Source organism: Ranitomeya variabilis, chromosome 7, assembly GCF_051348905.1.
Source record: "Ranitomeya variabilis isolate aRanVar5 chromosome 7, aRanVar5.hap1, whole genome shotgun sequence".
NCBI lineage: Eukaryota > Metazoa > Chordata > Amphibia > Anura > Dendrobatidae > Ranitomeya > Ranitomeya variabilis.
Window position 1 is genome coordinate 42,798,134 of NC_135238.1, and position 27,387 is coordinate 42,825,520.

General features: G+C 48.2%; 1 protein-coding gene across 1 annotated transcript in view; it reads right to left on the reverse strand.

The window, feature by feature from the left end:
- DNAH3 (dynein axonemal heavy chain 3) overlaps nt 1-27,387 on the reverse strand; it is a 373,447-nt gene that overhangs the window by 35,457 nt on the left and 310,603 nt on the right. The window contains exons 50-51 of the mRNA XM_077274961.1: nt 23,604-23,786; nt 10,888-11,086 (exon numbers count right to left, since the gene is read on the reverse strand). Coding sequence (XP_077131076.1) covers nt 10,888-11,086; nt 23,604-23,786 — 382 coding nt within the window. The remainder of the gene's footprint in view (nt 1-10,887; nt 11,087-23,603; nt 23,787-27,387) is intronic.

Below are 27,387 nucleotides of genomic sequence, written 5' to 3' on the forward strand. Positions count from 1 at the left end.
ACTTGCAGCTGTCATTGCCGCAAAAGGAGGCTCTACAAAGTACGGACTTTAGAGGGGTGAATAGTTATGTACACTGAAGTTTTCAGTTATTTTATCCTATTTGTTGCTTGCTTCACAAAAAAAGAAAAACAAATGTTCACAGTTGCAGCCATGTTCTTTACATGAACTGATGCAAAGTCTAAAAAAAAAACCCAGTTAAATTACAGATTGTGAGGTAGCAAAAAACGAAAAATGCAAAGGGTGTCTGTGTGTGGGTTTTTTTAAATAATTTTGCAAGCAACTGTAATGTTAATATACAGAATAAGCACAACATAACATCTTTCTTGTACATTTATGTCTTTTTTCATCTCTATTTGGGCCTCAATACATCCACTTCAAATAGCAGAACTTGCTTCTCCTCAATGGTGCCAACCCCTCTCTCCTCACTTATGAGTTATCAAAGCTAATCTAAGTTACCGTAATAACTCACCTTATACTTCTGTGTTCTCTCGTCTTGGTCTAGCCGAGCGCAACTCTCCTGCACTCCACCACAATGGCAGTGCAGAGTGGTGTTAGTTGCCTGCTGCAGACACATTAGTTTTGTGAATCTGCAAATGCTGCTCTGTTGATGCATATAGCAGAAGATAATCCTCTGTCATATGCATCAACTGAGTGGCATTTGCAGTTTCAAATCACTTATCTCTACGCAGAAGGCAACACACACAGCTCAACGAATGCCTGTCCATACTGCAGTATATTTCTAATTTCAGCCCCATGTATTCAGCTCATTCATACTGTATATCTCTCTTGTTTGCTCCCTCTATATATAGCTCATCTTGCAGTGTATATCTCTCCTTTCAGACCCCTGTATATAGCCCCATCCTGCAATATATTCTCTCAACGCCCTGTAGTCAGACCCTTCCAGCAGTATATCTCTAATTTCTGTCCCTCCTAAACAGAGCCCATCCTGCAGTATATCCTCTCAGCCCCCTGTGTACAGCCTATATTGTAGTATATCTCTCCTTTCAGCCCCGTGTTCACAGCCCCATCCTACAGTACATCTCTTCTTATTGTCCCTGTATATTCAGCCCATCCTAAAGTATATCTCTCCTCTCAGCCTCTTGTATACAGCCCCATCCTGCAGTACATCACTCCTCTTAGTTACCAGCACACCCACAAGGCTGGTTGCTGGTATGAGCTCTTGCGGAGTAATGAAGTGAGCTCCGTCCATTTCCGTGACATCATCCCTCACAGTAGAAGCTCCATTCTAGGCATGGCACAGCTATGCTTGCAGAATGCCAGCTAGTTCTTATGCAACTGAAGGGTAAATAGAGCCAAGAGGGATGCCCTTAATGTGGTGATATGTGCAAAATGGGGAAGATTTAAAAAATTATATTGGCACGAATGAATCAATATATGTGTACATCATTATAATGTGATGTTGGGAATACCTCTTTATTGGGAGTTGCAATACTAGACATACCTTGAGAATAAAAGAGGTGCTGTTTTGAATGTTTAAAAAAACAAATATATAAATAAATATATATAGATATATATAGATATACAGTGCCTACAAGTAGTATTCAACCCCCTGCAGATTTAGCAGGTTTAATAAGATGCAAATAAGTTAGCGCCTTCAAACTTCAAACAAGAGCAGGATTTATTAACAGATGCATAAATCTTACAAACCAAAAAGTTTTGTTGCTCAGTTAAATTTTTATAAATTTTAAACATAAAAGTGTGGGTCAATTATTATTCAACCCCTAGGTTTAATATTTTGTGGAGTAACCTTTGTTTGCAATTACAGCTAATAATCGTCCTTTATAAGACCTGATCAGGCCGGCACAGGTCTCTGGAGTTATCTTGGCCCACTCCTCCATGCAGATCTTCTCCAAGTTATCTAGGTTCTTTGGGTGTCTCATGTGGACTTTAATCTTGAGCTCCTTCCACAAGTTTTCAATTGGGTTAAGGTCAGAAGACTGACTAGGCCACTGCAACACCTTGATTTTTTGCCTCTTGAACCAGGCCTTGGTTTTCTTGGCTGTGTGCTTTGGGTCGTTGTCTTGTTGGAAGATGAAATGACGACCCATCTTAAGATCCTTGATGGAGGAGCGGAGGTTCTTGGCCAAAATCTCCAGGTAGGCCGTGCTATCCATCTTCCCATGGATGCGGACCAGATGGCCAGGCCCCTTGGCTGAGAAACAGCCCCACAGCATGATGCTGCCACCACCATGCTTGACTGTAGGGAAGGTATTCTTGGGGTCGTATGCAGTGCCATCCAGTCTCCAAACGTCACGTGTGTGGTTGGCACCAAAGATCTCGATCTTGGTCTCATCAGACCAGAGAACCTTGAACCAGTCAGTCTCAGAGTCCTCCAAGTGATCATGAGCAAACTGTAGACGAGCCTTGACATGACGCTTTGAAAGTAAAGGTACCTTACAGGCTCGTCTGGAACGGAGACCATTGCGGTGGAGTACGTTACTTATGGTATTGACTGAAACCAATGTCCCCACTGCCATGAGATCTTCCCGGAGCTCCTTCCTTGTTGTCCTTGGGTTAGCCTTGACTCTTCGGACAAGCCTGGCCTCGGCACGGGAGGAAACTTTCAAAGGCTGTCCAGGCCGTGGAAGGCTAACAGTAGTTCCATAAGCCTTCCACTTCCGGATGATGCTCCCAACAGTGGAGACAGGTAGGCCCAACTCCTTGGAAAGGGTTTTGTACCCCTTGACAGCCTTGTGACCCTCCACGATCTTGTCTCTGATGGCCTTGGAATGCTCCTTTGTCTTTCCCATGTTGACCATGTTTGAGTGCTGTTCACAAGTTTGGGGAAGGTCTTAAATAGTCAGAAAAGGCTGGAAAAAGAGATAATTAATCCAAACATGTGAAGCTCATTGTTCTTTGTGCCTGAACTACTTCTTAATACTTTAGGGGAACCAAACAGAATTCTGGTGGGTTGAGGGGTTGAATAATAAATGACCCTCTGAAAAAACTTATCACAATTAAAAAAAAAAATAAACAAAGAAATAACATTCTTTTTTGCTGCAGTGCATTTCACACTTCCAGGCTGATCTACAGTCCAAATGTCACAATGCCAAGTTAATTCCAAATGTGTAAACCGGCTAAATCTGCAGGGGGTTGAATACTACTTGTAGGCACTGTATATAGTCCAATAAATAAGTAAAAAGATGAGGGCACTCACCAATCTTCTCAGGATACAAACTTTATTGAAAAAATATTCACATCAATTCCATGGCCAGAGCTACTAGAGCCTTAGCTCTTGTGAGCAGGGGAGAACCAAGACGACGGCCGTTTCGTGCTGTGCCTGCACTTCTACGGGTCACATAGATATATATAGATACAGTGGGGCAAAAAAGTATTTAGTCAGTCAGCAATAGTGCAAGTTCCACCACCTAAAAAGATGAGAGGCGTCTGTAATTTACATCATAGGTAGACCTCAACTATGAGAGACAAACTGAGAAAAAAAAATCCAGAAAATCACATTGTCTGTTTTTTTATCATTTTATTTGCATATTATGGTGGAAAATAAGTATTTGGTCAGAAACAAACAATCAAGATTTCTGGCTCTCACAGACCTGTAACTTCTTCTTTAAGAGTCTCCTCTTTCCTCCACTCATTACCTGTAGTAATGGCACCTGTTTAAACTTGTTATCAGTATAAAAAGACACCTGTGCACACCCTCAAACAGTCTGACTCCAAACTCCACTATGGTGAAGACCAAAGAGCTGTCAAAGGACACCAGAAACAAAATTGTAGCCCTGCACCAGGCTGGGAAGACTGAATCTGCAATAGCCAACCAGCTTGGAGTGAAGAAATCAACAGTGGGAGCAATAATTAGAAAATGGAAGACATTCAAGACCACTGATAATCTCCCTCGATCTGGGGCTCCACGCAAAATCCCACCCCGTGGGGTCAGAATGATCACAAGAACGGTGAGCAAAAATCCCAGAACCACGCGGGGGGACCTAGTGAATGAACTGCAGAGAGCTGGGACCAATGTAACAAGGCCTACCATAAGTAACACACTACGCCACCATGGACTCAGATCCTGCAGTGCCAGACGTGTCCCACTGCTTAAGCCAGTACATGTCCGGGCCCGTCTGAAGTTTGCTAGAGAGCATTTGGATGATCCAGAGGAGTTTTGGGAGAATGTCCTATGGTCTGATGAAACCAAACTGGAACTGTTTGGTAGAAACACAACTTGTCGTGTTTGGAGGAAAAAGAATACTGAGTTGCATCCATCAAACACCATACCTACTGTAAAGCATGGTGGTGGAAACATCATGCTTTGGGGCTGTTTCTCTGCAAAGGGGCCAGGACGACTGATCCGGGTACATGAAAGAATGAATGGGGCCATGTGTTGTGAAATTGGATTCTGGGCTCCCCCGGTGGCCACTTGTGGAATTGTACTTGTGTGCATCATCCCCTCTGTTCACCTGCTCCTATCAGGATGTGGGAGTCGCTATATAACCTTGCTCCTCTGTCAGTTTCATGCCGGTCAACAATGTAATCAGAAGCCTTTCTGTGCATGTTCCTGCTACTAGACAACTCCCAGCTAAGTTGGACTTTTGTCCTTGTGTGTTTTTGCATTTTGTTCCTGTTCACAGCTGCTGTTTCGTTACTGTGTCTGGAAAGCTCTTGTGAGCGGAAATTGCCACTCTGGTGTTATGAGTTAATGCTAGAGTCTTAAAGTAATTTCTGGATGGTGTTTTGATAGAGTTTTCTGCTGACCATGAAAGTGCCCTTTCTGTCTTCTTTCTATCTAGTAAGCGGACCTCGATTTTTGCTAAACCTATTTTCATACTACGTTTGTCATTTCATCTAAAATCACCGCCAATATATGTGGGGGCCTCTGTCTGCCTTTTGGGAAAATTTCTCTAGAGGTGAGCCAGGACTGTCTTTTCCTCTGCTAGGATTAGGTAGTTCTCCGGCTGGCGCTGGGCATCTAGGGATAAAAAAACGTAGGCATGCTACCCGGCCACTTCTAGTTGTGCGGCAGGTTTAGTTCATGGTCAGTATAGTTTCCATCTTCCAAGAGCTAGTTCTCATATATGCTGGGCTATGTTCTCTCGCCATTGAGAATCATGACAGTTTGACCGGCCCAAAAAAAAGGGTTAAATTACTGGCTGAGAAAGGAGAGAAAAAAGAAGTCTGCTACAATTTTTTTTTTTTTTTTTTTTTTTCCTCTAGTTCTGAGTGTGCTCTTAATTGAATCACTTGCTAGTCTGCCTATACTGCAGCCTTCCTCTCTTTCTCTCCTTCTTATCCTTGAATGGCTCTGTGTTCACCTGTTTCAAATGGATCTTCAGAGTGTAGCTACAGGTTTGAATAATCTCGCCACAAAGGTACAAAATTTGCAAGATTTCGTTGTTCATGCACCTATGTCTGAGCCTAGAATTCCTTTGCCTGAATTCTTCTCGGGGAATAGATCTCACTTTCAAAATTTTAAAAATAATTGCAAATTGTTTTTGTCCCTGAAGTCTCGCTCTGCCGGAGACCCTGCACAGCAGGTCAGGATTGTAATTTCCTTGCTCCGGGGCGACCCTCAAGACTGGGCTTTTGCATTGGCACCAGGGGATCCTGCGTTGCTCAATGTGGATGCGTTTTTTCTGGCCTTGGGGTTGCTTTATGAGGAACCTCATTTAGAGCTTCAGGCGGAAAAGGCCTTGATGTCCTTGTCTCAGGGGCAAGATGAAGCTGAAATATACTGCCAAAAATTCCGCAAATGGTCTGTGCTTACTCAGTGGAATGAGTGCGCCCTGGCGGCGATTTTCAGAGAAGGTCTCTCTGATGCCATTAAGGATGTTATGGTGGGGTCCCCTGTGCCTGCGAGTCTGAATGAGTCCATGACGATGGCTATTCAGATCGATAGGCGTCTGCGGGAGCGCAAACCTGTGCACCATTTGGCGGTGTCTACTGAGAAAACGCCAGAAAATATGCAATGTGATAGAATTCTGTCCAGAAGCGAGCGGCAGAATTTTAGACGAAAAAATGGGTTGTGCTTCTATTGTGGTGATTCAACTCATGTTATATCAGCATGCTTTAAGCGTACTAAGAAGCCTGACAAGTCTGTTTCAATTAGCACTTTACAGTCTAAGTTTATTCTATCTGTGACCCTGATTTGTTCTTTGTCATCTATTACCGCGGACGCCTATGTCGACTCTGGCGCTGCTTTGAGTCTTATGGATTGGTCCTTTGCCAAACGCTGTGGGTATGATTTGGAGCCATTGGAGGCTCCGATACCTCTGAAAGGGATTGACTCCACCCCATTGGCTAGTAATAAACCACAATACTGGACACAAGTGACTATGCGTGTTAATCCGGATCACCAGGAGGTTATTCGCTTTCTGGTGCTGTATAATCTACATGATGTTTTGGTGCTGGGATTGCCATGGCTGCAATCTCATAACCCAGTCCTCGACTGGAGAGCTATGTCTGTGTTAAGCTGGGGATGTAAAGGAACTCATGGGGACGTACCTTTGGTTTCCATTTCATCATCTATTCCCTCTGAGATTCCTGAATTCTTGTCTGATTTTCGTGACGTTTTTGAAGAACCCAAGGTTGGTTCACTACCTCCGCACCGGGAGTGCGATTGTGCCATAGACTTGATCCCGGGTAGTAAATACCCTAAGGGTCGTTTATTTAATCTGTCTGTGCCTGAACACGCGGCTATGCGAGAATATATAAAGGAGTCCTTGGAAAAGGGACATATTCGTCCTTCGTCATCTCCCTTAGGAGCCGGTTTTTTCTTTGTGTCTAAGAAAGACGGCTCTTTGAGGCCGTGTATTGATTATCGACTTTTGAATAAAATCACGGTTAAATATCAATATCCGTTACCACTGCTTACTGATTTGTTTGCTCGTATAAAGGGGGCCAAGTGGTTCTCTAAGATTGATCTCCGTGGGGCGTATAATTTGGTGCGAATCAAGCAGGGGGATGAGTGGAAAACCGCATTTAATACGCCCGAGGGCCATTTTGAGTATTTGGTGATGCCTTTTGGTCTTTCAAATGCCCCTTCAGTCTTCCAGTCCTTTATGCATGACATTTTCCGCGATTATTTGGACAAATTTATGATTGTGTATCTGGATGATATTCTGATTTTTTCGGATGACTGGGACTCTCATGTCCAGCAGGTCAGGAGGGTTTTTCAGGTTTTGCGGTCTAATTCCTTGTGTGTGAAGGGTTCTAAGTGTGTTTTTGGGGTTCAAAAGATTTCCTTCTTGGGATACATTTTTTCCCCCTCTTCCATCGAGATGGATCCTGTCAAGGTTCAGGCTATTGGTGATTGGACGCAACCCTCTTCTCTTAAGAGTCTTCAGAAATTTTTGGGCTTTGCTAACTTTTATCGTCGATTTATTGCTGGTTTTTCTGATGTTGTAAAACCATTGACTGATTTGACTAAGAAGGGTGCTGATGTTGCTGATTGGTCCCCTGATGCTGTGGAGGCCTTTCGGGAGCTCAAGCGCCGCTTTTCTTCCGCCCCAGTGTTGCGTCAGCCTGATGTTGCTCTTCCTTTTCAGGTTGAGGTCGACGCTTCTGAAATCGGAGCTGGGGCGGTGTTGTCGCAGAGAAGTTCCGACTGCTCCGTGATGAGACCTTGTGCTTTTTTTTCCCGTAAATTTTCGCCCGCCGAGCGGAATTATGATATTGGGAATCGGGAGCTTTTGGCCATGAAGTGGGCTTTTGAGGAGTGGCGTCACTGGCTTGAGGGGGCCAGACATCAGGTGGTGGTATTGACTGACCACAAAAATTTAATTTACCTTGAGTCTGCCAGGCGCCTGAATCCTAGACAGGCGCGCTGGTCGTTGTTTTTCTCTCGGTTTAATTTTGTGGTGTCTTACCTACCGGGTTCTAAGAATGTTAAGGCGGATGCCCTTTCTAGGAGTTTTGAGCCTGACTCCCCTGGTAATTCTGAGCCCACAGGTATCCTTAAAGATGGAGTGATATTGTCTGCCGTTTCTCCAGACCTGCGGCGGGCCTTGCAGGAGTTTCAGGCGGATAGACCTGATCGTTGCCCACCTGGTAGACTGTTTGTTCCTGATGATTGGACCAGTAGAGTCATCTCTGAGGTTCATTCTTCTGCGTTGGCAGGTCATCCTGGAATCTTTGGTACCAGGGATTTGGTGGCAAGGTCCTTCTGGTGGCCTTCCCTGTCACGAGATGTGCGAGGCTTTGTGCAGTCTTGTGACGTTTGTGCTCGGGCCAAGCCTTGTTGTTCTCGGGCTAGTGGATTGTTGTTACCCTTGCCTATCCCGAAGAGGCCTTGGACGCACATCTCGATGGATTTTATTTCGGATCTGCCTGTTTCTCATAAGATGTCTGTCATCTGGGTGGTGTGTGACCGTTTCTCTAAGATGGTCCATCTGGTTCCCTTGCCTAAGTTGCCTTCTTCTTCCGAGTTGGTTCCTCTGTTTTTTCAAAATGTTGTTCGTTTGCATGGTATTCCGGAGAATATCGTTTCTGACAGAGGGACCCAATTCGTGTCTAGATTTTGGCGGGCATTCTGTGCTAGGATGGGCATAGATTTGTCTTTTTCGTCTGCTTTCCATCCTCAGACTAATGGCCAGACCGAGCGGACTAATCAGACCTTGGAGACATATTTGAGGTGTTTTGTGTCTGCGGATCAGGATGATTGGGTTGCTTTTTTGCCTTTGGCGGAGTTCGCCCTCAATAATCGGGCCAGCTCTGCCACCTTGGTGTCCCCGTTTTTCTGTAATTCGGGGTTTCATCCTCGATTTTCCTCCGGTCAAGTGGAATCTTCGGATTGTCCTGGAGTGGATGCTGTGGTGGAGAGGTTGCATCAGATTTGGGGGCAGGTGGTGGACAATTTGAAGTTGTCCCAGGAGAAGACTCAGCTTTTTGCCAACCGCCGTCGTCGTGTTGGTCCTCAGCTTTGTGTTGGGGACTTGGTGTGGTTGTCTTCTCGTTTTGTCCCTATGAGGGTTTCTTCTCCTAAGTTTAAGCCTCGGTTCATCGGCCCGTACAAGATATTGGAGATTCTTAACCCTGTGTCCTTCCGTTTGGACCTCCCTGCATCCTTTTCGATTCATAATGTTTTTCATCGGTCATTGTTGCGCAGGTATGAGGTACCGGCTGTGCCTTCCGTTGAGCCTCCTGCTCCGGTGTTGGTTGAGGGTGAGTTGGAGTACGTTGTGGAAAAGATCTTGGACTCTCGTGTTTCCAGACGGAAACTCCAGTATCTGGTCAAATGGAAGGGATACGGTCAGGAGGATAATTCTTGGGTCACTGCCTCTGATGTTCATGCCTCCGATCTTGTCCGTGCCTTTCATAGGGCTCATCCTGATCGCCCTGGTGGTTCTGGTGAGGGTTCGGTGCCCCCTCCTTGAGGGGGGGGTACTGTTGTGAAATTGGATTCTGGGCTCCCCCGGTGGCCACTTGTGGAATTGTACTTGTGTGCATCATCCCCTCTGTTCACCTGCTCCTATCAGGATGTGGGAGTCGCTATATAACCTTGCTCCTCTTGTCAGTTTCATGCCGGTCAACAATGTAATCAGAAGCCTTTCTGTGCATGTTCCTGCTACTAGACAACTCCCAGCTAAGTTGGACTTTTGTCCTTGTGTGTTTTTGCATTTTGTTCCTGTTCACAGCTGCTGTTTCGTTACTGTGTCTGGAAAGCTCTTGTGAGCGGAAATTGCCACTCTGGTGTTATGAGTTAATGCTAGAGTCTTAAAGTAATTTCTGGATGGTGTTTTGATAGAGTTTTCTGCTGACCATGAAAGTGCCCTTTCTGTCTTCTTTCTATCTAGTAAGCGGACCTCGATTTTTGCTAAACCTATTTTCATACTACGTTTGTCATTTCATCTAAAATCACCGCCAATATATGTGGGGGCCTCTGTCTGCCTTTTGGGAAAATTTCTCTAGAGGTGAGCCAGGACTGTCTTTTCCTCTGCTAGGATTAGGTAGTTCTCCGGCTGGCGCTGGGCATCTAGGGATAAAAAAACGTAGGCATGCTACCCGGCCACTTCTAGTTGTGCGGCAGGTTTAGTTCATGGTCAGTATAGTTTCCATCTTCCAAGAGCTAGTTCTCATATATGCTGGGCTATGTTCTCTCGCCATTGAGAATCATGACAGCCATGTATCGTGAGATTTTGAGTGCCAACCTCCTTCCATCAGCAAGGGCATTGAAGATGAAACGTGGCTGGGTCTTTCAACATGACAATGATCCAAAGCACACCGCCAGGGCAACGAAGGAGTGGCTTCGTAAGAAGCATTTCAAGGTCCTGGAGTGGCCTAGCCAGTCTCCAGATCTCAACCCTATAGAAAACCTTTGGAGGGAGTTGAAAGTCCGTGTTGCCAAGCGAAAAGCCAAAAACATCACTGCTCTAGAGGAGATCTGCATGGAGGAATGGGCCAACATACCAACAACAGTGTGTGGCAACCTTGTGAAGACTTACAGAAAACGTTTGACCTCTGTCATTGCCAACAAAGGATGTATTACAAAGTATTGAGATGAAATTTTGTTTCTGACCAAATACTTATTTTCCACCATAATATGCAAATAAAATGATAAAAAAACAGACAATGTGATTTTCTGGATTTTTTTTTCTCAGTTTGTCTCCCATAGTTGAGGTCTACCTATGATGTAAATTACAGACGCCTCTCATCTTTTTAAGTGGTGGAACTTGCACTATTGCTGACTGACTAAATACTTTTTTGCCCCACTGTATATATATTTATTTATGTTTTCCCTAATTTATTCAATTCAAACCTGGTTTGCTGTATTCTTCACAACTCTCATTTATTAACACAAATCCTTACCATTATTTGGTTTGTAGGCATGAATAATGTACTGTAAATCAGTGGGTTGCCCGCTTGAGTGCTTCCTCCAGTTGATGACTATCCTTTATGGTACATGCACTGTCCTCTCACCTGTTCCTCCAGGGTCAGGCTTCCTGTCCGGTCTTATGCCTTTCATCACACAGATGCTCTCCATAACCAGTTTCACAGGAGCTGGGGGATTCTGCATAGATTTGACCAGAGTGATGTCAGACTGGTTCAGAGTATTAAGAGCTGATATTGCCGCCTCCAGAGCTGGCATGGCCTCTGCTAAATCACCTTCACATTCGTCCTGTAAAAAAATCAATAAAACTAAAATGAAACACAATGAAAAGAAATTCCGTAAATGTACAAAATATCAGTAAAGGCGTCTTCACTCCAGCAGTCAAACTATTCCATGATATACGGTAATTTAAAGAAGACCTGTGTCTATTTTAATAAAAAATGATTACGCCTCCTTGAAATGATTGAATAAATTAATACGTGGAGTGTGACATTCCCTTTGTCAATAGGATGTGTATTGGATTAGATAGTATCAGGCTGAAATATTAGGCAGGAACCATCATTCCTGGAGAGGAATGACAGCAGGGAATTATTCCTATGCACCTGCTTATGTGTCACCCTCTCTGAGAAGACGATTGGCGTGGAGAATAATGGCGCTTATGCAAAATTTCAGACTGGGGAGGCAGATTACTTAGAGAAAAGAGACCCGTCGGTCAGTGGGCTTTGAACAGATGGGGGGGGGAAGATGAAAAGAGGACAGAGAGCTACCAGGATGGTGAGCGGACAGCAAACTATGTCCTACGAGAAACGGTTAAAGCATCTGAGAATGTTTAGCTTGCAAAAAGGCTAAGAGGAGACTTAATAGCTGTCAACAAATATCTGAAGGGTTGTCACAGTGTAGAGGGATAATCTGTATTCTCATGTGCACATGGAAATACGAGAAGCAATAGAATGAAACTGAAAGGGAGGAGACACAGGTTAGATATTAAAAAAAACTTTGACAGTGAGGGTGATCAATGAGTGGAATGGGCGGCCACGAGAGGTGGTGAGTTCTCCTTCAATGGAAGTCTTCAAACATAGGCTGAACAGACATCTGCCTGAGATGGTTTAGTGAATCCTGCATTGAGCGGGGGGTTGGACATGATGACCCTGGAGGTCCCTTCCAACTTAAGTTGCGCGTCATTTGCATAAATATTGGCCAAGTAATTATTTTAGAACAAAAGCAAGGATTACTAAATAAAATATATACATTTAATCAATTACAATGAACCCACATAAATGTGTTTGATTTATGGTACAATACCTGCCGACAGGTTCCGTTTAAGAATAGGACATGAAGCCAAGAAGGGGATCCCAAGATGCTCATCCAAAGAAATGAAGAAAGCTGGTTCCCGTCATCCTGCTGCTAATAATTTCCAGTTCTATCTACTCTACAACCAGCATCGGTAACTACGAACATCATTTATAGCAGCAAGAACAGAGGCTTATCATTGATTGGTATGGTAATATGTACCGCAGGAATAAACAGGTATAGAAACCCCATGGGAGCCATGATTAAAAAAAAATAAAAATGTACTGGAAACTTGGAATCTGCTGCTTCATAAGGAATATACTTCTGTATGCTAAGCTGCCCTAAATAAGTCTGGAATATCTACAGCGCTGACAGCTCAGCAATAGGGAAGGAAGAAAACTTTCCCCGCCGTGGCTGCTGCTGCTGCTGCCGTCTGGTTTCACCCGTATCGTCCTCCATGGAATTAGTCCATCATTAGCCTCAAGGTAAGTACAACTAAGCCATTGGCAAGAACATAACGTAAGTTTTAAAACTTCCTCAAATTTGAAGTGTTAAAATATTATCCTGAACATTGACCTCAGAGACCAACGCTGCAGGGGAAGATGTGGTTTTCTTATACGTGTGTCGCCCTAAAGTTTTTTTTAATGGATTTAAAACATATAGTTCCTACTTTTGAAAAAGTTACATTTTCAGCCCTATTTTAATGGATCCATTTTATAAAATAAAACAAAGCAATAATCTAATTAAAAATTTACCGTTTTGTGTCTACATCTTCTATCCAGATCTATGTGTCTCTATGGTAACAGACTACAAAAAAAAACTGTGTAGTCTGATAGGTCACACACCATAACATTCCCAGCTACTGTGCCCTCCAAAATAGTGACAGCCATACTGTAGTGCTCTTTACACTAGCGACAGCCATAAATGCACCCATAAACTGGTAACACACACACAGTGCCCCTTTAAAGGGAACCTGACAGCTGATAAATGCTGCCCAATCCACAGGTAGCATGCATCAGACCGTGGCTGTATAATGTCAGCCATATATGTTTGATGTGACACTGCGGAGTTTCGTAGATAAGCAAACCGCTGGGGACCGAGTCACACAGGAGACTAGTCGAAAAGGCACCCGGTGGCTTCTCCCTGACCGCTATTCTTAAGTGACAGGTCTCTCCCTGTGTGTGTGTGCAAGTGCAACACCCCAGGTAACCGGTTGTTGCAGTGATGTTGCCTTCCTTTCGGGGAGGGTGATATCACGCTTGGAGGCAAGGAGGATGCTCTTTACCAGGTACGCACCCACATTCAACATATTCTGAATCCAGGCCAGAAGGGGGAGCTCAGGACCCGGATTCAGGGGAGCTTCCTTAAACTATATGTGTTCTGGTCTGGAGGAGGAGTCAGATCAGTCTGGAGGGGACAGTAAGGAGAGAGGAGTGATAGGAGAGAAAGTGCAGAGCTGTGCAGCCAAAGACTCAGCTGCAGCTCTGGGAAAGGAACAGAACCCTAGGGGTTGAATTGTGGAGGAGCTTAGAGGAAAGGAGCACAGTGGAGGGAGAGGCTCGGAGGGGAACAGCATCAGGACACCCTCAGAGCCAGAGCGTAGTAACCAGGCACCGGGAGACTGATGTCATGTTGTTCTCCAGCACGCGCAACAGAACCGGAGAGCATAGGACTGTATGTCAGTTGCCCACATCAAGTCTGGGGTGAAGCAGTAACCTGAGAACCCGGGTTATGATAGAGACCCTGTAAAACGGCTCACACTGCCCACCGTGCAGATATCTGTCTCAGGACAGGAGAGGACTCTGTCAGCAAGCCACAAGCAGCAGGGACCTCGCCATCTAGCGCATGTAGGAAAGGCTTACGGACCTCACTTGGGAGAGGGACCCTCTATTGCCTCTAAGCTGGCCGGACCACAGTTATCCCTGCACCTGGTACCCTGGACTGAGGACTGTTGCCATCAGTAAACCAGGTAAAGACTGCAAACCTGTGTCCTGGTTCTTCACTACACCACCTGTGGAAGTTATACCATCTAGCTGCCATACCATCACCCCAGAGGATCCTTTTAAGCAGCGTCGGTCCCTACTGACCGAATACCACAGGTGGCGTCACGAACATAGACTTTATTACAAATACCCTTAAAGACCTTTCCCTTTATTTGGGCACCCAGGGCCATGGACCGGGTTGCAGCCACCGTGACATCCCCTTTAAGCGCGACTGGACCCGGTATCGAGTACCCCACGGCCATGGCGGGCAACTCACAGGGAGAGACCTGTTAGTTACTGGAAGTGGAAGGGGAAAAGCCGGCTGCCAGACGACTAGTCCCTTGTGTGGCTCAGTCCCTGGTGATTTTTAAGCTATACTCTGAAACTCTGCAGTGTCTCATACAGCCAGTGTCCGATGCATGCTGCCCGAGGATCCGCTGTTAGGTTCCCTTTAAATGGTCAGCTAAGCTGCCCTCCAAACTAGGGATAGTCCCAGTTTCCTCCAAACTACTGCTAGATTCAGTGCCCTAATACTAATAACCCTCATGGCCCCATTAAATTGTTAGCCACTACCTGTTTTAAAGTGACATCCAAAGTGGCTCTTCTCTTACTTGGGGCAATCATGATGGCAATAGTGGATGACTGATGGCAGCGGGGACTGGCATTTCTGCCTGCTGCTTGGGGAGTATTACTTGTGCATGCCCAGACACTATGAATGCGGCAGGGCTCAAACATCAGCCCAAGTTGCCATTGCTGAACAGCCAATGCACCTGGGTAATCTGGACTAAAATTCTACTCCCCTTTTTTCCGTATGTCTTCCAGAACTGGCTTGTATGACAAACATTGTGCTGAATTCCTGAGAACTTACAAAATCTGACAAAAGTGCCCGTCTCTCCTTTTATGTATAATTCACACAACCTTTAGCGGTAGAGTACAGTCCATGAAATAATGATTAGAGGACTCACAGCCTGGGCTTCTCCAGCTGATGGCGATGATGCTGACTGTCAGAGTATTTTTTACGGACAGTAGCTGTCATAATCGGAAAGAGTGCAGCTCTCGCTTTTTACTATGCCGCTAGGTAGCTCAAGAAGGTTGTCTGAGGTGTGACAATGATCATTACTAAAAGATCGCCGCCGATGAAATACAAATGGAGCGCCCCCACACCGCCGCAGGGCCGAGGGGTACCCGGAGCCGGGCCTCTAGGTCTCAGTTCTGGGGTTGTCACGGTGGCTAGACCCGGTCCGTGGCCCTGTCTGTCAGTGGGGGACGTCCGGTGCAATAAGTGATGTTGTAGCGGTGCAGTTGTGGGGTGCAGGTCGCGGTAAATAACGAGGACACCAGGTTGCAGTCTCTTTACCTCTTTACTGAAGCTCTCTGGGTCCTCAGTCCGGAATACGGCTCACCAGGCTGCGCAAGTCCGGCCGGTCCAATGGCACTTCCAGAGCTCTCCTTGCAGGTGGAAATCGGTGCCTTCCTTCTAGCGCTATGTGTTGCAGTCCTTCCCTGCTGTGCTTACGGAAAGTACCCCACAACTGTTGTGTCTGTTTCTCGTGTTCCCTCACAACAACTTAATTCGCAATGATCTTCCTCGTCCCTCCAGATACTATGGTAGGAACGCACCCGTATGACGGGGAGGCTCGGAGATCTTCCGGGACTCTATCTGCGCCCCTCTCCTGTTGGTACCCCCCTTTGCCTTCCTGGATGATGCGTGAGACAGTCCGCCTCAAGCTAACTGCCCTGCCGTAGGTCTGAGGTATGGCTTGAAACTCTTTACCTCCTCGGCGTTCCGGCCACCGGTAGTGCGCCTCAGTAAGGTGCTGCCTCTTTCAGCACAACCCTCACTGGTATCTCCTTTCGCTTGATTTCGTTTCTCACTCAGCACAATCTATCTCGCTTCTTAGTCCTTCCTTGGGCACCGCCGCTATGCTGAGCAGGCACGGTCCCTTTACGTTCTTTCCATGCCAAGCCTCTGCCAGGATCCCACCCCTGGCAGAGACCCTACAGTCTCTCCCTTCACAACACCCTCTGCCACCAGGTGTTGCTCCGTTCAATCCCGTCAGCGTTCTTCCTAACTTCCTGCCTGACCCCCAGTTTACCCACTATGGTGGGGAGTGGCCTAATGAATAGCACCCTTAGCTCCCCCCGGAGGCCCAGCTGTGAAATGTCTTGGTGACTGTGATACCTGCTCAGAGAACTCCTTCCGTGCCATCGAACGCAGCATGGCCCCCCTTAGTGGCTGAACCATGCTACTGCAACGACCAGGACTCTGGGGCGCTGCACTCCCCCCTGGTTAAACACAGTACTCCGGGACTGGGAAGAAAAACAACAATACAGGTTAGCAAAAAGACATACAATTTTGTTGAGTGCAAATAACAATAAGTATACTTAAGTAGGCTTCCCTTTATGGGAGGTGAGGACACTTGTAACGTTACAAACATAATTAACCTTATAATTTACAGAGTATAAATAACTTCTGTTACCCAACCGGGTATTCTATTTAGTGCAATTTTTGAAATAATAACTTAACATTGCCTTTAAGAAACTCACACTCTTAGTCTATCAAAGGCCTTCCTATAATCACATTATAAGGCATTTCAACTTTACATTCTCCTTCTTGTGAACCTGCAGGACCGCCTGTCCCTACGGCACCAGACCTACTGCCTCTCCTTTCTTCTACAGGACCGCCCTGTTCAGCCAGGGCCTACTGCCTTTCGCTACTATACACAGTATAGACATAACATTCCTTTCGGTTGAAGAACTCTGAGCCAGCTCTACTCGGCCCCTTTAAGGACTCACTCTCTAACCCCTACGGGTTCACTCTCTGTCCTTAGCAATAAAGTAACTTTTCAATGGGGACGCAGGGTTTACCTTCTATCCTCACCCTCATTATTACTTCTCTTACTTTCAACTATGCAGACCTCTACTTCTACCCCTACGGGCTCTCTGCATCTTTCCTGTCTTCAAAACATTATTCAAATTTCACATTTTAACAAATTCAACACATATAACTCGGCATGTAAAACAGTTACATTTTCTTTTCAAGGCATCATTACCACATTACTGTTCGGTAACAGTATCGCTTTCAAGTACAATTCTTCACATCCCCTTTAAGAGGAGACCAAGTCTTTCTAAGGTAGCTCGTCTCCTCAGCCTACCGGCCCATGCAAAGGTTCCGGCATGGTATCTTCGCAAAGTGTCTTTAACTAGAACCAGTAGGAAAGGTATCTTCACAAAGTGTCTTTGGCTCAAACAAATAGGGCAAATATCTTCGCAAAGTGTCTTTGGCTAAAACCAGTAGGGAGCACCTTTAAGAAAGTGCACACTATTTACAAAGGAAGTTCGAATCATGCACAGTCCATGATTCAGCAGTTTTTATAACATTGTGGAACCAAAAGCAAAAATGAAAGTGAAAGCAAAAATAAAAAGCAATAGGGATCCCGGGTAAACAAAGGGATCCCTTTAAGAGTTAACCCAGGACGGGTTTTAGCAGCAAAACAGCAAGGAAATAAACAGTTAACTATTTACAGTTTCAGGTTTCCGAGGTTTAGTTGGACGGCTTCCAGGGCTGCACCTGGCACTTAACCCTTCTTGGCCTGTGAAGAGTGAGGTCCAGGGTTACACCCAGTGCTGGACAAACGCCGTTAATCCGTCGTTCATGTACGATTAAATCAGGCGCAGCGATGGAGGTCTGCGCAGCTTGAGTATGGGCATCTGCTGCAGCAGAAGTAGCGGCTGCTGCAAGATCAGTCACTGGAACGGAGTCAGCAGCTGTGGCACTAGCAGTCACTGGAGTGGTGTCGGTCGTCAGGGCAGGGTCGTCCTTCATACCTGCTTCAGATGCGGTTCCTCCGGTGCCGGTCTGCTCCGTCTCCGCTGGGATCCGGAACGCTGGCTGCGGGGCCTTGTTCTGCGACGCTGTCATCTCTGCTTGCAGCACCTCGCTTTCCGGCAGGGCCTTGCTTTCCAGCTTCGGAGCGCTGGGACTTCTTCCCTGCTCCGGACCAGATGAGGCTGCCGACAGATGTCCGGTGAGGCTCCTGATGATGGCCTTCTTCCACCCGGCCTCGGTGCTCAGCTGCGTCCGCCGGGGTCGGTCGCTGAGCTCGTCCACTCCGGCCTGCAGGAATTCAGCATCAGCGGTGGAGGCCTGGTTGCGGTGCCCCTCCGGGTGGCTGGGGGAGTCCTCTGCTCCGACCCCACGCTCCGGCTCCGGGCGGCTCGCCATGGCGTCCTCCATGTCGCTCGCTCCTTCTTCCTGGTCCTTTTCCCGCTCTCTTCTTCGTGGGCGGTTTCGCTTTCTCTGTCTCTGCCCACCATTGAGGATCAGGAGGCGGACCTCGGCTGCTGACGGACACGTCCTCAAGGGGCAGAAATACTTAGACTGGGCGGCCATTGTCTTTCGCGCTCTTCAGCTTGTTCACGCCCACTTCCACGCCCTTCTTCTTCTCCTGCACTCTCCTTAGCGCCGTAATGGCGGCGGTTTTGGCGCGAACTTTTGGCGGCAAGTGACAATCCACAGTCTTTGCAATAAAGTACAGTTCAAGCACAGTAAATCACAGTCTCTAGGCACACATGACCTGATTCTTCAGGCTTAAGTAGATCCTGTTCGTGACGCCAAGTTGGAGCGCCCCCACACCGCCGCAGGGCCGAGGGGTACCCGGAGCCGGGCCTCTAGGTCTCAGTCCTGGGGTTGTCACGGTGGCTAGACCCGGTCCGTGGCCCTGTCTGTCAGTGGGGGACGTCCGGTGCAATAAGTGATGTTGTAGCGGTGCAGTTGTGGGGTGCAGGTCGCGGTAAATAACGAGGACACCAGGTTGCAGTCTCTTTACCTCTTTACTGAAGCTCTCTGGGTCCTCAGTCCGGAATACGGCTCACCAGGCTGCGCAAGTCCGGCCGGTCCAATGGCACTTCCAGAGCTCTCCTTGCAGGTGGAAATCGGTGCCTTCCTTCTAGCGCTATGTGTTGCAGTCCTTCCCTGCTGTGCTTACGGAAAGTACCCCACAACTGTTGTGTCTGTTTCTCGTGTTCCCTCACAACAACTTAATTCGCAATGATCTTCCTCGTCCCTCCAGATACTATGGTAGGAACGCACCCGTATGACGGGGAGGCTCGGAGATCTTCCGGGACTCTATCTGCGCCCCTCTCCTGTTGGTACCCCCCTTTGCCTTCCTAGATGATGCGTGAGACAGTCCGCCTCAAGCTAACTGCCCTGCCGTAGGTCTGAGGTATGGCTTGAAACTCTTTACCTCCTCGGCGTTCCGGCCACCGGTAGTGCGCCTCAGTAAGGTGCTGCCTCTTTCAGCACAACCCTCACTGGTATCTCCTTTCGCTTGATTTCGTTTCTCACTCAGCACAATCTATCTCGCTTCTTAGTCCTTCCTTGGGCACCGCCGCTATGCTGAGCAGGCACGGTCCCTTTACGTTCTTTCCATGCCAAGCCTCTGCCAGGATCCCACCCCTGGCAGAGACCCTACAGTCTCTCCCTTCACAACACCCTCTGCCACCAGGTGTTGCTCCGTTCAATCCCGTCAGCGTTCTTCCTAACTTCCTGCCTGACCCCCAGTTTACCCACTATGGTGGGGAGTGGCCTAATGAATAGCACCCTTAGCTCCCCCCGGAGGCCCAGCTGTGAAATGTCTTGGTGACTGTGATACCTGCTCAGAGAACTCCTTCCGTGCCATCGAACGCAGCATGGCCCCCCTTAGTGGCTGAACCATGCTACTGCAACGACCAGGACTCTGGGGCGCTGCACAAAGACAGTTCACCGCTGAGATCAACGGTGGCCTTTGAAATAATTTGCGGCCACAAGCGGGTCCACGGTTACACGGGATGGGTGTCCTGGTACAGCTTATTGGAGATGTGAGCTGTTCACACTGTCACCGTGCCTCTTGCATGGACATGTATCACTTATAACTAAAGGGAATGTGTCATATCTGAAGACTTTTATATTCCTTTCATTATTTTATGTGACTCTGTAAAACGTAGCAGTGTCCTCCAATGCCTCCACTGTGAACAGCTCAACACTTCCCAGGGTATATACACTTTTTTGAAGCAATAATCTTCATTACAAATGTACCGTTTTATGTCTCATTCCTCCTCCCTCCTTCCTTCCTTCCTTGTTCTTTCTTCTTTCTCTAACTTTAAAAGGTTTATCCAAGAATATTCTTTTTTTCATTATGGGCATAAAAAACTAACAATATTCTTTTTTTCATTATGGGCATAAAAAACTAGCAGATTGGTAGATGCTACCTACCTGCCTTTTGTGCCCGACGCTGATTTCTGCTGGCAGAGAGCGATCACAGACCACTCCTGCCGGCGATTCATCGGCTTACACCCACGTCACGTTTAAACAGCTGCAGCTTCTTTTCCGCTCTGCTCTGCTAACTAGTCGTGACTGATGACGTCGTGCTGATTGACAAGCGGCTCCCCGCTGCGCAACTGTGGGAAACCACCTGTCAATCAGCATGAGGTCGGCAGTAATGCTCTTTTGACAGAGCAGCCCAGAAGAGAAAGAGCTGCTCTCTTGATGTCGAGCAACTGAATCGCCAACAGGAGTGGTCAATGGCCGCCCTGACCCAACCCTGGGCAGAACAGGCAAGTAATTAGCAACTATCTGCCTGTTTTTTTTTTTAGTAACTGACTATTCTACCTGGTGCCAGCTTGGAACGGTCAATGACCGCTCGTGGCAGCGATTCAGCTGTTCAACGTCTGCTTGACAGCTGGCTCCCTGCAGTTAGGCAGCAGGGAGCCAGCTGTCAATTTGCATGATGTCGGCAGTCACGCCCCATCACCAGAGCAGGGCGGAGCGGAAAAGAAGGCGCTACTCTGCCGACATGAAGTCAGCAGAAGTTTCTGAATTTCTAGCAGGAGCAGTCTGTGGTTTCTATGTACCGGCAGAGATCGATGCCAGGCACAACAGACTGGTGGGTAGCACCTACCTGCCTGTTAGTTTCTAGACTCATAGCAAAAAGCAAAACAAAAAGAAAACTGGACGAACGTTTTAAATAAGCACTCCCATTCATTTTTCTATGTAGACACAGGATCTTTCTTTTCCCTGCATGAATCATCCCCCTCTTCAACTCCTGACCCAGCTGCTTTCTCCTCCTCTTGCCAAAAAAGTACAGTTTTGTGTCTACAGCTTCCATGCGGTCCAATGTTTCCCTATGGTAACAGACTACAAACTTTGTGTAGTCGTAATCAGATTTTCAATTGTGCTGACTCACAACTGTCCTTATTAGCCCAGTGAATGTATGTATAAGGGATGGATGACAGATGAAAGTATTACTGAAGGACCAGACTACACAGGGTTTGGGCATAGTCTATTTCCATAAAAACATATAGCTCTGTAGAGGAAGTTTGGATATAAGATAGTATAATTTTTTATAAAGAGAATATGCACACTTGCTACATTTTTCTTATAAAATATAGCGCAGCAGTGTAAATAAATGCTTGCCAGGAGTTTTTGGATGAAATGGATGCAAAGATGTGAAGATTTTCCAGACTCTACCACAAACTTGTCAGCAGACGTTCGTGTGCAAGACTGCTCTTCTTCTCTGCTTCACATCTCCAAAAGGAGAGAAGCCTTTTCAGGACATACTCAGCGAACAGATCTCCACTTTTCAGAAATAACAAAGTTGAGACTTTTCCAGAGTGCTATTAAAAGACAACCACAGCAAAAACAATAAAGTGAAATATTTGCAGCAAATGTTATGGGGTACAATTGCTGAAGGGAGTCTATAAGGAAATGTCTTCTGTTTATTTTTCTTCAGAAAAAGAGATGTTATAGTTCTCTAAGGATTTAAGGACTGAATCTTCACCTATTATATGGTCACTAAATCCAGTGTAAAAGGGTTGGCTACTACTTTACCAGACTATTTTATGTGAATTAACTGCCATAGATAAGGACTTTTGTAAATACTTTGTTTTCTCAAATTCTTCTGGGCAGACACAGCGCTCCCCGCAGACACTGCACCCCCCATAGACACAGCTCTCCCCGCAGACACAGCGCTCCCCGCAGACACAGCGCTCCCCGCAGACACAGCTCTCCCCGCAGACACTGCACCCCCCATAGACACAGCTCTCCCCGCAGACACAGCTCTCCCCGCAGACACAGCGCTCCCCGCAGACACAGCGCTCCCCGCAGACACAGCGCTCCCCACCGACACAGCTCTCCCCGCAGACACAGCTCTCTCCGCAGACACAGCTCTCTCCGCAGACACAGCTCTCTCCGCAGACACAGCGCTCCCCGCAGACACAGCGCTCCCCGCAGACACAGCGCTCCCCGCAGACACAGCTCTCCCCACAGACACTGCACCCCCCACAGACACAGCGCTCCCCGCAGACACAGCGCTCCCCGCAGACACAGCGCTCCCCGCAGACACAGCTCTCCCCACCGACACAGCTCTCCCCGCAGACACAGCTCTCTCCGCAGACACAGCGCTCCCCGCAGACACAGCGCTCCCCGCAGACACAGCTCTCCCCACAGACACAGCGCTCCCCGCAGACACAGCGCTCCCCGCAGACACAGCTCTCCCCGCAGACACAGCTCTCCCCACAGACACAGCTCTCCCCACAGACACCGCACCCCCCACAGACACAGCTCTCCCCGCAGACACAGCTCTCCCCAGACACAGCTCTCCCCACAGACACCGCACCCCCCACAGACACAGCGCTCCCCGCAGACACAGCGCTCCCCGCAGACACAGCGCTCCCCACCGACACAGCTCTCCCCACAGACACTGCTCTCCCTGCAGACACAGCTCTCCCCACAGACACAGTGCTCCCTGCAGACACACGTCTGCATACACAGCTCTCTCTGCAGACAAACCGCTCATTGCAGACACAGCTCAGCCAGCTGACACACAGCTCTCTTCAGACACAGCAATCTTTATGGACATAGTTCTCCCTACAGACACAGCAATCTTTATGGACATAGTTCTCCCTACAGACACAGCAATCTTTATGGACATAGTGTTCGCTACAGACACAGCGCTCTCTGCTCACACAGCCCTCCCTGCAGACACAGCGCTCCCAGCAAACACAGCTATCCAGGGTTGTCAGTTTCAGTCGCTACACCTCCCCCAAAAAGCTACAGTAAAAGCAATCACAACATATATACTTGCATTAGCTCGCCACACAAGAAAAAAAAATTCTACAGCTCTATTGACGGAATAATAAAGTTATGGGTGTCAGAAAGCGACAACATTTTTTTCCCCACAAAAACTGAAAGAAAAAAAAAACGTTATTGTTTGGTATCACAGTAAGGCATCATTCACACGTCCAATGAGAAAATCAAACCAATTATTCTGATCAGACTGTGATTGGCGTTTGAGACCCTCAGGGGTGATCTTTACATTCCACATCTTGTAGGTGGCAACAGATGTAGCAAGTGATAAACAAATACTCTCTTTTTTTTCGCCATGGTACCAGCCAGTCTACGCAAATAGGACAATTGTGATGCGATCAGTAGCGCAAAATGGACCTGTAGCCATTAATGGGGAGTTCCGGGAAGTCTTTGCAAAAGTTGGGGTTACCTTAATGGCCTGAGAAGCGGCCGCCGCCTCATTGGCCACCCTTTCATCCGCTGACACTAGTTCTCTCTTAGCGTCAACTTCCACCGTCTCCTCTTCTATTTTAATCATCATCTTCTCCGTTTCTGCTGACGTTTTAATCAATTCCGGTTGAAGCGCGGTAAGCTCTTTCTGCATAACCGAGACCTGATGCAAATTACATGAAGAGGAGCAATAACTAGCAATTGTTTGACTCAACAGACTCCGCCACAATGGGAATCACTAAATCTTATTAAACTTCCGATAAGAAAGCAACATAACAAGGAAGCACAGAACAGCCACCTCTCACTAGTTCTTCACACCATCATTCACACATGAAAAGGGCTTTCTTTTTTACATCAAATTTTAGAAGATTAAGAATTTAACGAGTGCGCAACACAAAGATACCGGGGAATAAGAAACACGTCAAGCAATCTAGGTCACTTTATGGAGAATTAATTAATTGGCAAGTAAACCTAGGGAAGCAAAACATTATTATTTCTGTCACATTGTACCCAAACATTCCCCATAAGAAACAAACCCATAAAATTCCGGCTTCCCTCTTAGATCAAACAACCACTTACCGGTAACTTCTTATCTGGGCGACCCCATAAACGTACTGAAATTGTCACAAGAAGTTCTTTCTATGATGCCCCAGCAAGTATTAAAGGGGTTTTCAGAAAAAACTGTGTCCTTTACTCATCCTCCCCAGGTCCAGTGCTGAGTCTCTTCTCCTGCTCCCAGGTCTGACAACGCTGCAACCAATCAGTGATCTCAGCAGCTCTGCATGGCCGTGCTGTCAAATCTGATGAGGTAGGAGCTGAGATACTGATTTCAGGGATGCACCACTTATTAGGCTGTGTGCTGTAGCTTCAACACAATAAGTGTTTTATCTGGAGGAGATTATGACTGCTCGGACTAGCTGCCCACGTGCCTCTTGGTCCAACCATGGACTCAATGTAGTAAACAGAGCTGCTTTATTTCTAAAACCATTTTTTCTACAATTCATCAGTTATATCATTACGACACTAAACTCTCGAACAGCCCTGGACAGAGCCTACAGCTCAAGGGCTAGTGTGCGATAAATAGTGTTTTACCAATAAGAGGTATGACGACCATAGCCAAGGCAAAAATAAGAAAAATATAGCTGCTTTCATTCAGACTCCTCAAGGAGAAAGAGGCCACACAACAAAAAACCGGGAACACATTTCCCTTACGATGCATAGTAGTACCGAGGTCATTCAGTTTAGGAGGCCAAATAGACTCTCGGAGCATAACATTACCAAAAACTAGATGGGTATTTCCTGAAGGAACTACAGATAGTGCTTTGGAATGGTGCCCGGGCTGCCCCTGCAAGACTTTCACACTTGGGTGCCCCTCAGGCGGTCCGATTTGGTGGGTTGGGTCAATCTGGGTCTGATTTTGTGGGCGGGGTAAATCTAGGTCCGATTCGGTGGGCGGGGTCACTTTTGGTCCGATTCTGTGGGCGCGGCCACTCTGGGTCCGATTCGGTGGGCGGAGCCACTCTGGGTCCGATTTGGTGGGCGGGGCACCTTAGGGACCAATTTGGTGGGTGGGGTCACTCGGTCCGATTTGGTGGGCTGGGCACCTCAGGGTCTGATTTGGTGGGCTGGGCACCTCAGGGTCCGATTTGGTGGGTGGGGTCACTCTGGGTCCGATTTGGTGGGCGGGGTCACTCTGGGCCCGATTTGGTGGACGGGGTCACTCTGGGTCTGATTTGGTGGAAGGGGTCACTCTGGGTCTGATTTGGTGGAAGGGGTCACTCTGGGTCCGATTTGGTGGGCGGAGCCACTCTGGGTCCGATTTGGTGGGCGGGGTCACTCTGGGTCCGATTTGGTGGGCGGGGTCACTCTGGGTCCGATTTGGTGGGCCGGGCCCCTCGGGGTCCGATTTGGTGGGCCGGGCCCCTCGGGTTCCGAATTGGTGAGCGGGGTAATCTACTATATAATTGTCTAAGGGCACTTCCGTCTTTCTGTCTCACAACACCGCTACGTCATCATCTCGTGAGACCGCAATGCACTCTTGGGACCGGAGCGCGCAACAAGCATCGGGTACCGGCCACTCCAGGTGCAACAAGCATCGTGTACCGGCCGCTCTAGGAGGTGCAACAACCATCAGATACCGGCCGCTCCAGGAGGTGAGTATGTAACTTTTTTATTTTAATTCTTTTTTTTTTTTTTTAACAGGGATATGCAGTATACTATGTGACTGGACAATTTACTACGTGACTGGGCAGTATAACTACGTGGCTCTGCGCTGTATACTGCGTGGCTCTGCGCTGTATACTGCGTGGCTCTGCGCTGTATACTACGCGGCTCTGCGCTGTATACTACGCGGCTCTGCGCTGTATACTGCGCGTTCTGCGCTGTATACTGCGCGGCTCTGCGCTGTATACTGCGCGGCTCTGCGCTTTGTACTGTGCGGCTCTGCGCTATATACTGCGTGGCTCTTCGCTGTATACTACGCGGCTCTGCGCTGTGTACTGCGCGGCTCTGCGCTGTGTAATGCGCGTGTCCGTGCTGTGTACTGCGCGTGTCTGCGCTGTATACTGCGCGGCTCTGTGCTGTGTACTGCACGGCTCTGCACTGTGTACTGCGTGGCTCTGTGCGGTATACTGCGCGGCTCTGCTCTTTATACTGTGCGGCTCTGCGCTCTGTACTGCGCGGCTCTGCGCTGTGTACTGCCCGGCTCTGCGCTGTGTACTGCGCGGCTCTGCGCTGTGTACTGCGCGGCTCTGCGCGGTATACTGCGCGGCTCTGCGCTGTGTACTGCACGGCTCTGCGCTTTATACTGCGCGGCTCTGCGCTGTGTACTGCGCGGCTCTGCGCTGTGTACTGCGCGGCTCTGCGCTGTGTACTGCGCGGCTCTGCGCGGTATACTGCGCGGCTCTGCTCTTTATACTGTGCGGCTCTGCGCTGTGTACTGCGCGGCTCTGCGCTGTGTACTGTGCGGCTCTGCGCTGTGTACTGCGCGGCTCTGCGCTTTGCACTGCGCCGCTCTGCGCTGTGTACTGCGCGGCTCTGCGCTGTGTACTGCGCGGCTCTGCGCTGTGTACTGCGCGGCTCTGCACGGTATACTGCGCGGCTCTGCGCTGTGTACTGCACGGCTCTGCGCTTTATACTGCGCGGCTCTGCGCTGTGTACTGCGCGGCTCTGCGCTGTGTACTGCGCGGCTCTGCGCTGTGTACTGCGCGGCTCTGCGCTTTGCACTGCGCCGCTCTGCGCTGTGTACTGCGCGGCTCTGCGCTGTGTACTGCGCGGCTCTGCGCTGTGTACTGTGCGGCTCTGCGCTGTGTACTGCGCGGCTCTGCTCTTTATACTGTGCGGCTCTGCGCTTTATACTGCGCGGCTCTGCGCTGTGTACTGCGCGGCTCTGCGCTGTGTACTGCGCGGCTCTGCGCTGTGTACTGCGCGGCTCTGCGCTTTGCACTGCGCCGCTCTGCGCTGTGTACTGCGCGGCTCTGCGCTGTGTACTGCGCGGCTCTGCGCTGTGTACTGCGCGGCTCTGCACTGTGTACTGCGCGGCTCTGCGCGGTATACTGCGCGGCTCTGCTCTTTATACTGTGCGGCTCTGCGCTGTGTACTGCGCGGCTCTGCGCTGTGTACTGCGCGGCTCTGCGCGGTATACTGCGCGGCTCTGCGCTGTGTACTGCACGGCTCTGCGCTTTATACTGCGCGGCTCTGCGCTGTGTACTGCGCGGCTCTGCGCTGTGTACTGCGCGGCTCTGCGCTGTGTACTGCGCGGCTCT